At 41.8% G+C, this 15,499-nt stretch overlaps 1 protein-coding gene across 13 annotated transcripts in view; it reads right to left on the bottom strand.

Moving 5' to 3' along the window:
- Positions 1-10,147: 10,147 nt before the first annotated feature.
- MAGI1 (membrane associated guanylate kinase, WW and PDZ domain containing 1) overlaps positions 10,148-15,499 on the bottom strand; it is a 639,776-nt gene continuing 634,424 nt past the window's right edge. For 9 of the 13 annotated variants that reach the window (XM_044253207.1, XM_044253208.1, XM_044253209.1 and 6 more), the window contains one exon: positions 10,148-13,753. In XM_044253207.1, the coding sequence (XP_044109142.1) occupies positions 12,996-13,753 (758 nt within the window). In that variant the 3' untranslated portion in view covers positions 10,148-12,995. The remainder of the gene's footprint in view (positions 13,754-15,499) is intronic. The other 4 variants (XM_044253216.1, XM_044253217.1, XM_044253218.1 and 1 more) reach the window with 1 other exon arrangement.

The raw sequence follows: 15,499 nt of genomic DNA, 5'->3' as shown, positions 1-15,499 counted from the left end.
CTGGAGAGTCTTTCCTGCTTTGTCAAAGATCAGTTGACTATAGAGTTGAGGATCCTTATTCTGTTCCATTGATCCATGTGTCTGTTTTTGTGCCAGTACCATACTGTCTTGATGATTACAGCTTGATGATTACAGTTTGAAGTCTGGAATTGTCATGCCGGCAACTTTTTCTTTTTCAACTCTCTCTGGTTATTTGGGGTCTTTTCTGGTTCCATATAAATGTTAGGATTATTTGTTCCATTTCTTTGAAAAAAAATTGATGGTATTTTGATAGGGACTCTATGTATATTATCTATCTGGATACATACATACAATGGAATTTTGTGCAGCCATCAAAAAGTGTAAGCATTAAAAGTGCAGCATTAAAAGTGTAGATTGCTTTAGGTAGCATAGACATTTTCACAGTTATTTGTTCTTCCAAATCTATGAGCATGGAATTTTTTTTTTAAGATTTTATTTATTTATCTGACAGGCAGAGATCACAAGTAGGCAGAGAGGCAGGCAGAGAGAGAGGGAAGCAGGCTCCCTGCCAAGCAGAGAGCCCAATGCGGGGCTTGATCCCAGGACCCCAAGATCATGACCTGAGCCAAAGGCAGAGACTTTAACCCACTGAGACACCCAGGCACCCCGAGCATGGAATGTTTTTCCATTTCTTTGTGTCTGCCTCAATTTCTTTCGTGAGTACTCTATAGTTTTCTGAGTACAGATTCTTTGCCTCTTTGGGTAGGTTTATTCCTAGGTAACTTAAAGTTTCCAGTGCAATTGTAAATGGGATCAACTCCTTAATTTCTCCTTCTTCTCTCTTGCTGTTGATGTATAGAAATGAAACTGATTTTTGTCATTGATTTTATATTTGAGTCTTTTGGTTTTTCCACATAAAATATCATATCACTTGCAAAGAATGAGAGTTTGACTTCTTCTTTGTGGATTTGGATACCTTTTATTTCTTTTTGTTGTATGATCGCTGAGGATAGGACTTCTTGTACTATGTTGAAGAGCAGTGGTTATAGTGGACAGCCCTGCCATGTTCCTGACCTTTGGGGAAAAGCTCTCAGTTTTCCCCATTGAGAATAATATTCTCTGTGTGTTTTTCACAGATGGCTTTTATGATATTGAAGTATGTACCCTCTATCCCTACACTGTGAAGTTTTGATCAAGAAAGGATGCCGTACTTTGTCAAATACCTTTTCAGCATCTATTAAGAATATCATATGGTTCTTGTTCTTTCTTTTATTAATGTATTTTATCACATTGATTGATTTGCAGATGTCAAACCAACCTTGCAGCCCAAGAATAAATCCCACTTGGTTGTGGTGAATAAGCCTTTTAATGTACTGTCGGATCCTACTGACTACCTACTTGAGAATTTTTGCATCTGTGTTCATTAGGGATATTGGTCTATAATTCTCCTTTTTGATGGGGTCTTTGTCTGGTTTTGGGATCAAGGTAATGCTGGCCTCATAAAATGAGTTTGGAAGTTTTCCTTCCATTTCTATTTTTTGGACAAGTTTCATAAGAATAGATATTAATTCTTTAAAAGTTTGGTAGAATCCCCTTGGGAAGACATCTGGCCCTGGGGGCTTGTTTGTCGGGAGATTTTTGATGACTGCTTCAATATCCTTATTGGTTATGGGTCTGTTCAGGTTTTCTATACCTTCCAGACTCAGTTTTAGTAGTTTATTTGTCTCTAGGATTGCATCCATTTCTTCTAGATTGTCAAATTTGCTGGTGTATAGTTGCATATATGTTCTTATAATCGTTTGTATTTCTTTGGTGTTAATTGTGAACTCTCCTCTTTCATTCATGATTAATTTAGGTCCTTTCTCTCTCTCTTTTTTTTTAATTAAGTCTGGCCAGGGGTTTATCAATCTTATTTTTTCAAGGAACCAGCTCCTAGTTTTGTTGATTTTTCCTACTGTTCTTTTGGTTTCTATTTCACTGATTTCTGCTCTGATCTTTATTATTTCTCTTCTCCTCCTGGGTTTAGGCTTTCTTTGTTGTTCTTTCTCCAGCTCCTTTAGGGGTAGAGTTAGGTTGTATATTTGAGATCTTTCTTGTTTCTTGAGAAAGGCTTGTATTGCTATATACTTTCCTCTCCGGACCACCTTTGCTGTATCCCAAAGATTTTGAACAGTTTTGTTTTCATTTTCATTTGTTTCCATGAATTTTTTAATTTTTTCTTTAATTTCCTGGTTGACCCATTCATTCTTTAGTAGGATGCTCTTTGAGTTCTTTCCAACTTTCTTCTTATGGTTGAGTTCTAGTTTCAAAGCACTGTGGTCTGAAAATATGCAGGGAATGATCCCAATCTATTGGTACCAGTTGAGACCTGATTTTTGACCTAGGATGTGATGTATTCTGGAGAATGTTTCATGTGCACTAGAGAAGAATGTGTATTCTGTTGCTTTGGGATGGAATGTTCTGAATATATCTGTGATGTCCATCTGGTCCAGTGTGTCTTTTAAAGCCTTTATTTCCTTGTTGATCTTTTGCTTGGATGAGCTGTCCATTTCTGTGAGAAGGGTGTTAAAGTCCCCTACTATTACTGTATTATCGTCAATGTATTTCTTTGATTTTGTTATTAATTGGTTTATATAATTGGCTGCTCCTATGTTAGGGGCATAGATATTTAAAATTATTAGATCTTCTTGTGGGACACACTCTTTAAATATGATGTAGTGTCCTTCCTCATCTCTTAGTATAGTCTGGCTTAAAATAGAATTTGTCTGATAGAAGGATTGCCAGCCCAGTTTTCTTTTGATGTCCATTAGCATGGTAAATTGTTTTCCACCCTCTCACTTTAAATCTGGAGGTGTCTTTGGGTCTAAAATGAGTTTCTTGCAGACAGCATATGGATGGATCTTTTTTTTTTTTTTAATCCATTCTGATACCTGTGTCTTTTGATTGGGGAATTTAGCCCATTTACATTCAGGATAAACTATTGAAAGATATGATATTAGTGCCATTGTATTGCCTGTAAGGTAACTATTATTGTGTATTGTCTCTGTTCCTTTCTGGTCTGTTACTTTTAGGCTCTCTCTTTGCTTTGAGGACCCCTTTCAATATTTCTTGGAAGGCTGATTTGGTGTTTGCAAATTCTTTTAATTTTTGTTTGTTCTGGAAGCTTTTTATTTCTCCTTCTATTTCAATGACTGCCTAGATGGATATAATATTTTTGGCTGCATATTTTTCTTGTTTGGTGCTCTGAATATATCATGCCAGTCCTTTCTGGCCTGCCAGGTCTTTGTGGATAGGTCTGCCTGCAATCTCATATTTCTACCATTGTATGTTACAGACCTCTTGTCCCAAGCTGCTTTCAAGACTGTCTCTTTGTCACTGAGACTTGTAAGTTTTACTATTAGATGATGGGATGTTGACCTATTTTTATTGATTTTGAAGGGGGTTCTCTGTGACTCCTGGATCATGTTGCTTGTTCCCTTTGCTGTATTAGGTAAATTCTCTTTAATATTTTGCTCCAATATATCTTCTTTCCTTTCTCTCTGTCTTCTTCTTCTGGGATCCCAGTTATTCTAATATTGTTTCATCTTATGGTATCACTTACCCCTCCAATTTTTCCCTCATGGTCTAGTAGTTGTTTATCTCTCTTTTTCTCAGCTTATTTATTCTCCATTATTTGGTCTTCTATATCACTATTTCTCTCTTCTGCCTCATTTATACTAGCAGTAAGAGCCTCCATTTTTTAAAATCGCACCTCATTAATAGCCTTTTAAATTTCAACGTGGTTAGATTTTGGTTCTCTTATTTCTTTAAAAAGGGATTTTATTTCTCCAGAATGGGATTCTCTAGTATCCTCCATGCTTTTTTCCAAGCCCAGCTAGCACCTTGATAATCATCATTGTGAACTCTAGTTCTAACATCTTACTAATTTCCATATTAATTAGGTCCCTAGCTGCCGGTACTGCCTCTTTTTCTTTTTTTTTTTTTTTTGAGGTGAGTCTTTCTGCCTTGTCATTTTATCCAGATAAGAATAAATGAATGAGACAACAAAATACTAAAAGAGGAGCAACAACCCCAGGAAAATATACACTAACTAAATCAGAAGAGACCCAAAACTGGAGGAGAAGAAAGGAGAAATACACACACACACACACACACACACACACACATATATATATATATATATATATATAAGACTGGTGAATAGAACAAAGCCATGCACTTGATTTTGTGTGTATTTTGGTCTGTTAGAAGAAACTGCCTCCCAAAATTTTAAAGAAAGAAAAAGACATATATACAAAAATAAGGGTAAACATAATGAAGGAATGGAAGGAATAGGATTGTAAAGATGAAAATTAGAAAAGATTCTTAAAAAGGAATTGATAAGAAGTTGGTTGAAAAAGAAAAAAAAAAAAAAGGAGGGAAGAATGTGATCAAGCTGGAGACTAGAACAAAGCCATGCACTAGATTTAGGGTATATTTTGATCTGTTAGAAGAAATTGTATCCCAAAATTTGAAAGAAAGAAAAACCTATATGTATACAAAAAATAAGGTTAAAATCAATGAATGGATAGAATATGACTATAACAACAAAAATTTAAAAAGATTTTTTAAAAAAGGTATTGTGAGATACCTTTTAAAAGGTTAAAATAGGAAAGAGGAATCATTTTAGAAAAATACAGTAAGAGGGGCGCCTGGGTGGCTCAGTGGGTTAAAGCCTCTGCCTTCGGTTCAGGTCATGATCCCAGGTTCTTGGGATCGAGCCCCACATCGGGCTCTCTGCTCAGCAAAGAGCCTGCTTCCCATTCTCTCTCTCTGCCTACTTGTGATCTCTGTCTGTCAAATAAATAAAATAGAAAAAAAAATACAGTAAGAAAAAAAAATAAAATTTAAAAAGTTTGAAAGACTAGAAAACCATGGGGGAAAAGCCATGAATTTTATGTCTTGAATTCCCTTAACTCTGAATTCTTCAGTTCTCATTGATCAATAAAAATTTTTTAAGATTTTATTTATTTATTTGAGAGAGAGAGAGAGAGACAGTGAGAAAGAGTATGAGAGAGCAGAAGGTTAGCGGAAGAAGCAGACTCCTCGTGGAGCTGGGAGCCTGATGAGGGACTTGATCCCAAGACTCTGGGATCATGACCTTAAGCCAAAGGCAACTGCTTAACCAACTGAGCCACCTAGGCACCCGGTGAACTTGGTCTTGGCTGGATGTTCTTGCTAATCTTCTCAGGGTGGGGCCTTGTTGCCATGGTCCTCAAATGTCTTTGCCCTAGGTGGAATTGCACCGCCCTTGCCAGAGGCCACGCTAAGTAATTTGCTCGGGTTCGCTTTTGGGAGCTTTTGTTCCCTGAACGCTTTCGCTTTCCGTAGAGCTCTGGAGGAGGGGAATGAAAATGGCGGCCTTCCAGTCTCCGGGCGAGAGGAGCCGAGAGCTCGGGGCCCCATTCCTCAGTGCAGCCTCAGAGAAAAGCAGTCAATACCTCCCATCTCCCTGGTCTCTGGCTGTGCTCCGAGCTCACCCAGCCTGTGACCGAGGGTTTCTATCTCTGGCACACAGCCCCGTTTGGAGTCTCCGAACTCAGCAGATTTCTGCAGCATGTTCCTGGGCTGTTCTTCCCACAGGAAGGTGAGTCTCCCTGGATGTGCCACTTGTGGGGTCCCTGTTTCAAGAGCAATAGCCCAACTGTGCCTTGGATCATGATTTAAGGTAACTCTGAGCCGAGAGCCCCCTCCTCGGTTCCATCTCTGTAGTCGGCTTCCCTGCTCTGATACCTGGGGGCTCTGCCACACTCAGGCACCCCTGGTTTGTGTGCCCTACAGGTCCTGAGACCACACTGACCCTGAGAGGACCCCACCCCACACTTAGCCTCTGGAGCGATATCCCTCAGTGGAGCAGACTTCTAAAAGTTCTGCTTTTGTGCTCTGCTGCTCCGCCACTTGCCCGGGAGCCAGCCTCTCCCCAACGGTCTCTTTTCCAGTCACCCCGAGACGTCCTACCTTCCAGAAAGTGGTTGCTTTTCTTTTCCTGGAATTGCTGCTTTTCTTCTCTTCAATCTCCTGTTGAGTTTGTAGGTGTTCAGAATGGTTTCATAACTATCTAGCTGAACTCCTGGAACCTGATGAAATTTAAGTCTCCACTCCTCCGCCATCTTGGCCATCTTGTTCCTTCTCCCTCCCTATTGGTTCGGTTTTCTTTCTTTTTTTTTTTTTTTTGCATAAAAACAAAACCCCAGGTGCGCCTGGGTGGCTCAGTTGATTGAGCATCTGCTTTCAGCTCTTCAGTTTCTCATGATCTTGGGATCAAGCACCAGTCGGAGTCCAGTAAGGCTCCCTGCTCAGTGGGGAGTCTTCTTCTCCCTCTCTCCCTGCTCCTCCCCCTGCTCGTGCTCTCTCTCTAGCAAATAAATGAGTAAAACCTTTAAAAAAATTCAAACTAGACAAACATATACATAGTTACATATAAATAGAAAAAGATCATAAATGTCATGAACCAAGCTGTTAGTAATAGTTACTTTTCTGGACCGGGATTGACAGAGGCTAAGAAAGGAAGTTGCCTCTTATTTTATACTCTCCTGACATGCTTGAATATTTTATTAAGTATGAATTAGTTTTGTAAATTTAAAAAAAAACAAAAACAAAAACACTGCTTTTCCAAGTAGGCTATTATAGGAATGGTTCCTTTCTCAACACTCAAACACAAGGGATGTATCATACTTAATAGGGCTCTGTAGCTTGAGAAAAATGTGGTTTGTCTAAAAAGAAAAAGAAAAAAGTAAAAACAAGTTAACAAAGTTTGTAACTAGGGTCTGAAGAGAAAAAAATAAATGGTAGGGAGGTGGGAATTTGTAAACTCAGAGGGAACCAGGTGAACTAGTAACCAACTGCCTCTAATAGAAGAAACTGGATATTGAGTGTGCTGTAGGTATTTACAAAGGTATAGGGAAGAGAGGATATAGAAGGATTTGGGTTGGAAAGAAAATGAATTTTTTTTTTTTTAAGATTTTATTTATTGGGGCGCCTGGGTGGCTCAGTGGGTTGAGCCTCTGCCTTCGGCCGGGGTCATGATCTCAGGGTCCTGGGATTGAGCCCCGCATCAGGCTCTCTGCTCAGTGGGGAGTCTGCTTCCTCCTCTCTCTCTCTGCCTGCCTCTCTGCCGGCTTGTGATCTCTCTCTGTCCAATAAATAAATAAAATCTCTAAAAAAACACAAAAAACCCAAACCATTAAAAAAAAAGATTTCATTTATTTATTGGACAGACAGAGATCACAAGTAGGCAGACAGGCAGGCAGAGAGAGAGAGAGGAGGAAGCAGGCTCCCTGCTGAGCAGAGAGCCGGATGCGGGACTTGATCCCAGAACCCAAGGATCATGACCTGAGCCGAAGGCAGGGGCTTAACCCACTGAGCCACCCAGGTGCCCCAAGAAAATGAATTCTTTTTTTTTTTTTTTTAAGATTTTATTTATTTATTTGAGAGAGATTTATTGAGAGAGATCACAAGCAGGCAGAGAGGCAGGCAGAGAGAGAGGAGGAAGCAGGCTCACTGCCGAGCAGAGAGCCCGATGCGGAGCTCAATCGGAGGACTCGGAGTTCATGACCTGAGCCGAAGGCAGTGGCTTAACCTGCTGAGCCACCCAGGCGCCCCAAGAAAATGAATTCTTGTAGTAGGGTGATAAACATGGGCATGGGGACTTTTCAGCAGAAAAATCCTACCGTATCTAGAATGATGGCTGCCTGGCCCATGCTAGAGCCTCAGACTTTCCCCCACCCTCCTCAGACAACGGTCCCTCCTGCTCAACAAACCTACCTCATATCACCTCCCCTCCACCCTGGCCTGCAGCACACACAGCTCACCAGGAGCTGTTACTCCTCAAAGGACCCTTGTTACTCTCTAGGCTAAAATTCTGAACAAAGCTGCCTGGCCCTTCCTGGTGCACCTGCGCCTCTTCCTCTTCCAGGTTGGACCACACTCCCTCCCTTGCCTCGGGCTATACTTCTCCCTCTCTCACCAGTTAACTCCTTCTTTTCCTTTTAGAATCATAACCTTTCTCAGTTTGGCTACATCCCCTATTAATTACTCTCATAGACCCTGAACTTCTGCTTGTGTAGGTAGTTTATTTGGATTTGTTTGTTTGCCTTTCCCACCCAGCTATAAACTCTGGAGACAAGGAAGCAGGTAGTTCTAGCCCCACCATGCACTGAGCATAGAAATGACCCTCACTCTCGGAGGAATAAATGAGTAAAAACCCTTGCCTATTATAGCTAAGAATTAGCAGCCTTTCTGAGCTACTTTCTGAGCAACCCTATGATCCTTTGAGATCAGACTTCATTTCCTAAGGGATGAATATACTTAAATAAGTGTTTATTGGTGTGTAGCCTTCCAGGCTGGAAAGAGCAACTTGTTATTTCTCCAAAGGATGTGACAATGAAGACTTTCCATTTGGGAAGAACAGTGCTATACTAGAAAGTAACAGTCACATGGAGCACCTGAGTATTCACTGTTGATGCCGCCTTGCTTCAAGGCGTGTGCGTCCAAAATTAGATCTTGTATTTTGGATCCAGCATTCCTCTAATACCTGCATTAGAGAAGAAAAAAAAAAAAAAACACACGACCGGCTCCCGATGAAGAGCCCAATATGGAAACACACCGATGCATGGAACTAGTCAAAAACTTCTCACAGAAGGCCTACTCCTGCCAAAAAGACACCCGCAATAATTGTGTTGGAAAGGGCCCAGTTTTGTCATTTCCTCTCTTAGAAGCGTGGAATGATGCATATTTCAAAAACACTGGAATCTTATTGTGCTGAACACCCACAATGCTGATGATGTGGCCTGATTATAAGAAAAATCCCCTTGAGGAACTTGAAAGGGCTCTTCCTTTCAAGATTCATGCAGACCATCAAAGGTGCTCTTGGGTTGCCCATCAGCAGGAAGAGTCCAGCTATATTATTCAATATAATTGAGTCACAGCATATTCTTTTTAGTGTGGCTATTTAGGGCAGGCAAAGAACGAAGGGGACATACGGGCTTTACAAATAGTTTCAATTATCGGGTAAGCCAGGGACCATTTTTGGTGCCATCTTTAACAAAAGAGATACTGGGGAAGTGAGCAGTGTCGGTAATTACCATGCTGGTGACAAAATAAAGGAAAATACAGCAAAAGGGATAGACTGTAGGAAGGCCTATTGTTAAACACAATACCTTTTTGAATGCCCAGGAACTCAGGTTGTATACGTAAGCTGTAACTACTAAATGATACTGCAGGAACAATCCAAAAACTGTGAACGGAATTGGAAAGTCATTAGAAATGACATGATCAACCAGGACCTGTGTTAAGCCACTCACTAATTGGTTAACCTTTCTATCTACCAGGACTGGAAGGATGTACTAACTCCACGTACATCTCTAAAAGTTCTGCTCTGAGACCATTTTCATCTTTCACAGCACAGCATCTTGGTTTTATATTTCAAAACACTGGTAAGTTTAATTAGACTAAGTAGCAGGAGCCACACTGTTCATTAACTTTATAATTAAAACAGGAGGCCCTCTTCCCTATTTTAAAAGAGTGGGAATATATTTCTTCATTGTCATTGGAAAATATATTGGGCCAATTGTCAGGCAGAGTATCCTCTTCCTCCTCCTCCTCAAAAAAAAAAAAAAAAAGTTTAGAACCATCGACTAAGGATTGCTCTGATTGCCAGAAGTATGCTAAGCACTTTGCACTTTTTTCTTACCAACTCTGAGATATGTCTGTTTAAAGACAAGGAAAGTGAGGCTTACGGAGAGGTTAAGGAACTTGCTCAAGATCATATGGGAAGTGATGAGGCACTTGGCTTAGCCAGTCTTGCTTTTTACCAGGGTTCCCTGCTATCCTGGGCTGTTCAAACTTCAGATGCCTTTGAATTAGCTAGGAAGCTTGTTAGAGGCACATTCTGACACAGTAGGTCTAGGGTGGGCCCGAGAGTCTGCATTTCTAATACCCTCTCTGGTGATGATGAGGCAGGGGGTCCACGGACCACACTTTGAGTAGGAGGGCACTGTACTACTGCTGCATAGGCATAATTCCTTCTCTTTCGACAGAATGGGATGCTGATGAATTGGGTTGGAGCCAGACACTCTCACTTGATTATGTGACCCTGATAGATGTGAGACAACGCAGAGACAAGAAAGATATCCATCGAGAAGCAGTAGTGGTTATGGAATGCATACATTTCCATGTATTTTTACAGTAAAAATGCATTAAAAAATCTTTCACAAAAGAAACTTAAAAAATACAAGTAGGGTGTTGAGTTCTCCCCCCCACCCCCAACATTCTTTCAGGCATCAACTGTGTAATGGGTGGGAGGGGAGTTCTTCAATGGTTTGATTTAATCATACAAAATACTCATCCATCATCTCTCATCAAGACATTTACATGAAGTGGGGGATTAGGGAAAGTAGGCTCACAAGAATCAGTCTGCAATTTAAGGTTACAGTAGTTCAGAGAAAACTAGATCTTTCTGCCTGATGCATAGTCCCTGTAGCGTACAACATTTCCAAAGCCAATCTGATGTGTGGAACTCAGAGGAAACTGCCACACCAAGTCTTTGCGGACTGAGCCAAGCCCCAGTGGGTACCACAAAGATTTTAAAATGTCAGATATCACCTCTGACAACAGGAAAGGCATTAAGATGTTAACCTCACGACGTACTCCCCAAATCCACCTTGATTTCATTTATTTAAAACTCTGGACCACAAGTGAGAGCATCGATCATTTAACATCACCGATTCTGCTAGAAATAGTGAGAACATTCCTAGCAGTGGAGCCTGAGGAATAAAATCCCCGAGTGGGCTTCTAAGGAAACTGATGAAGACCAATGTCCTTATTCTGTTGTGTTCTCCCTCAGCCTTACTACCACAGCTCAATGGAGGCTTTGTGGGGAAAACTCTAATAGAAGTATGAGTCACAGACCCTCCTCCTCCTTTTCAGCTACAGAATGTACATTGTCTCTGTTCCAGGAAGGGAACGTGTTTTGTGCCTGTCCACACACCTGTAGGAACTCCGTCTACATTATGTATCAATCCAGAAATCAAATAAAGCTATGAACAATGTAATATTTATATATGCATAGTGTTTTATAAAAAGATTGGCCCACATACTGCTTTTCATCAATACAGAAAGAGCATTAAGTCCATAGCACACGGCAAGAAATGAGTGAGGAACAGAGAATGCAAACAAGTGCTTAATAATTCACAAAGCAGGCTCACCATGGAGGAAATGATGATATTCAAACCAACTAAAGCTTTAGAGAATTACTTATAGTCTCCCATTTTAAAACAGCTTTACATACCTGATTTAGTTTACATTAAAATATATCCCAATGAATCAATTTGTTCCATATTCAGAAATATAAACACATATCACATTCCTCACAGCTAAATTTTTGTCATAAATTCTCTTTTATACAAGAAAAAAAGGCAACAGTTGTTTTTTTTTTAAATTTTTTTAAACAGGCTCTATTAATTACAATTTTTAACTCTGTACACACAATGATTGGCTGGTTTTCTCCATTTTTTTTTCCTTTTTTTTTTTTTAACAGTACCATGAGAATAACAGTGATTGACTTGCAAATTTGTGTGTCTGTATGGAAAATGCAAAACAGTACTACAGAAATACACAATGCATTGTAAGCAGCGGTTTGCTGTAGTGGTCCAACAGGTACAAGCAAACGTTTGGCTCAGCTAGGCAGTAATCCATTCCAACCACATCCTGGGGCTACAAGCCGACCCAACCACACCTCCTGCGGGACTGCAAAAGAATGGGTCGTTTATCAAAAGAAAAATGGTTATGCTTTGTTCTGCTGTCCAAAGACTCAAAGGACACTGTCATGAGGGCAGAGGTTTGCCAACTTGATCTAGAACCACTGGGACTGTGTCTTTATCCCTTTCAACCATCCTGGAGATTTTTACTATGGTTTCAAAGGGAAATCGGCATCTCTAGGAATTAAGCACCCCCAGACCTCACTTCTTGAAATATCAACAGAGAGGTAACTTCCATCAGCACTCACTCCCTGGTCCCCAATTTAGCACAGGGCAACCTTGGGCTTATGCTACAAAGGGGGAACACACCTTCTGCATGGAGGAATCTCACAGCTCCCTTGCACTGGGCACACTGTTCCCCACTCCAGCCACTATTCTGCCTGCGATCAGACAAGACAACACAGAAGGTGCTCACTGTCCGTCTGTTCCTTTTAGTAGCTGAGCAAAGCTGTGATGGCACTGCCTTAATGAGATCTTATTAGATGTGGGTGATGCTAATGAAGTTGACCATCTGTGCTTGGGCTACGTTTGGGTAATGGCCGCCAACCTTCTCCTGTCCATGCCTTTCTATGGCCAGGGAGAGTACGGAACTGTCTTCTGGACCAACTACGACTTGAGAAGGGAACATTTCTTTGTGCTGTGTAGTTTAGCTATAAATATCCTTCATTTGCAATAGTAGTCTCTTCATACAGTTTAATTTTAGGATCATCGGCAATCCTAATCCATCCCAAAGAGTCCTCAGCTTTTACAAATATAACTTTTGCCTTTTTGCTTTTTTTTTTTTTAAGAAAAACTCCTAACTACAGTATAGCACTACATCACTACGTAACAATCTACATCAAATTAATTAAACTTAATAATTTCCCTTAGAGAAAATGATCAACAGCCCTATTTAACCAGGAGAGAAAAAAGATTGCCCCCCAAAAGGGAACAATTCTTGACAATTCTACAGTGTATGTAGAAACAAAATGTATATCCCTTCGGGGCAGCATTTGGCAAATAATTTCCAAAAAAGTATGCATTTAAAAATACTTTCTTTAATATTATACATCAGGCACAACACTTTTCATATATATATATTTTTTCTTATAAGATTTCAAATGCATAAAATGTTTGTTGCTCTTCATAGGATCATCGGGTATCAGACGCTTCACCAGGTAAGAAACTAAATTATTTCAGGTTTGTGACCTTCCTCTTAGAACCTTTGACACGGTAAAGGTTGGAATGTGCCTCAGCGTCTCAGATACTGAGGTCGGTGCTACATTCTTTGTAAGGTCGCCTTCTCTGCTCTGGGGCATGTCTGGAGCTTCGGCCGGCATCCTGTTTCACACTGGGCTCTTCCCTTTCTCGGTGGCTGACTCTGTCCTCCTTGTTCCTCTTCTCCAAGGACCGCTCGCGCCTGCGCTCAGGGGACCGCGCCCGACGGCGGTCGGTGGACTTGGCCCTCCGCTCTGGCGAGCTCCCCCTCCTGCGCTCTGGGGACCGTTTCTGATCCAAGAGTCTCTCCAGGGACCTCCTGCGATGGTTGGGCGAGCTGTCCCTTCTGCGGGTGGGCGAGCGCTCGCGTCTCCGCTCCGGAGAGAGCTCTCGTCTCTTTTCGTGCTTCTCCCTCCTCTCCAAAGTGGTGTCTGCGCTGCGGGTGCCTTCCCTGCGCTTTTCCGGGGGCCTCCTCTTGGGGCCGTTGGTCACCATCCGCTCTGGGGGCGCCTCTCTCCGTCCCTCTGGTGCCCGGTCCTTGGGTCGGCAAGCCCCACTGTCGGGTTTTCTAGAAGTTCCATTCCATGTGTGATGCTCATTGGGCTGTCTGCTATACTCTCTGCTGCCTTTTGGGTCTTTCCCGTGTGCCCGCTTTTCCCCATGCTGTGATGATTTGTGAAGATCGGGTGGGTAACTGGACTCCAATGATGGATGCTGTCGGCGGTCGGGGGGTGCGGCCCTCACTTCCGAAACACCTTGTGCACGGGCGGCGGCGGGGCCGTGCCGGTCGTTGCTGGGGTCTGCCAGGAAAAGAAAGGAGAGCCACGGTTTGGTATCGAGGGTCTTCGGCTCCTGTCCCCACTCCCATGCCTGAGGTTTCATTAGTCACAACAAGCAAACAACTATTAAAGCAGTCAGAACCAAAGCCGACTGAATCTTGGTTAAATTTAACTGCAACTAGCGAAGATTAAAAACTTAGTACTTGTGGCTTTCCGCATCTAGCTACTGATGGAACTTACATTAAGGAACTTACAGCATTAAGTCACGATTTTAGTCTTTAAAGGCATAACCCAAACAGTGTATCTAGAAGTATGGAGAAGTCCCTATCCTAACTACCTCCTGCTCTTCTCTCCCACCCACCAAGCCCTCCCCCCATCCACCCTTCTTCCCACCCAGCACCCCCACCAAAGAAAACATTCTTTTCTTTAAAGAATACTTGTTTTAATTCGCTTAAAAGTAATCTAGGTTATTGACCTGGAGGGGGATGTGGGAACTTTCTGGGGGATATAAAGAGGCTATATTTTGATCTGGGTGATTAAAATGGGTGTTTACAGAGGTTTAAAAAAAACGAAACAAAACAAAACCTGAGCTGTATACTCAGGCTTTAAGCATTTTATGCTAAGTACGCTCCTTTTTAAAAACGCTTTTCTTAAAAAAATAAAAATACTCCATGGTGGTGGGCAAAGGGTGTTCTAGAGGCAACATGGCCAGATGTGCATGACTGCCAAATCTGACATGTATGTGAGGGTCCATTAAACATCCTCTCTACCTTTGTGGATTTTATTCAACACCTTTCTCTAATTTGGGGTGAGTTTAAGAAACTATTTGCAAAACATGGAGTTTCCTGACAAAAGGGAGTGGAAGAGAGGTTGTCAGGGGCATGTCTGACGTTAGATGGGGTTCAGATAAAGTCTTTCCAAGACAGCTTTCCTTGTGCTACACAAGGTAGCCCCAGCTGCATCAGGAGCCAAGGACTCCCTGCACTTCTTACAACATCAAGATATCTGTAGACTTCAAAGCAGAGAAGCCCACGGGGTGGGGGAGAGAGGGGTCCTACTTATTATTAAACTATTTGAAATGACACGGCCAATGTTTTAGATGGCATCCTGACATTATGAGAGGGCTTTTCAAGGCAGGGATGCTCTGTCACAGCTAAACCTGGTCAGCCAGACACATTATACGATTCCCGGCAAGACACCTGAAATGATGGGCTGCCGACTGAAGGGTAAACCAGGGTGATGGTCACAGAGATGGAGGAATCACAGGAACTCTTTAAGGATCTTTCATGAGGCAACAAGGTCAACATTAAACAATCTGTTTCATGAATGATCTCCCAAAACCTAGGGTGGGTTTTGATAAAAAGAGGAAGATAGCCTAGAGCAGGGTTTGTAAACTTTCTGCAAAGGGCCAAAGAGTAAATATTTCTGGCTTTGCCAGCTGTGTAGTTTGTGAGAACTACTTAACTGGACCAGAGCGCAAAAGCAGCTGTAGACAATTCAGAAAAGAAATGGGTGTGGCCATGTGCCAATAAAACTTTACTTAAAAAAAAAAAACAGGCTGTGGACAAGATTTGGCCCTTGGGCTGTAGTGTCCCAAGAGATAGCTGACTGAGCAGGACATGTCACCTTTCTGTCTATCTTGCCCACCTTGGGGAGGACTCTCTGGGATAGAAGGTTTGCTCTTTCTGAATGGTGGGTCCTAGAATTAACACAAACCGGAGCTTGCGAAGTCGCTTTCAGCTTTGGGTAAGGATAGGTGCTTAGATC

Source organism: Neovison vison, chromosome 6, assembly GCF_020171115.1.
Source record: "Neovison vison isolate M4711 chromosome 6, ASM_NN_V1, whole genome shotgun sequence".
Taxonomy (NCBI): domain Eukaryota; kingdom Metazoa; phylum Chordata; class Mammalia; order Carnivora; family Mustelidae; genus Neogale; species Neogale vison.
The sequence above is the reverse complement of the archived record's forward strand: the minus strand, read 5'-3'. Positions and strand labels throughout refer to the sequence as shown.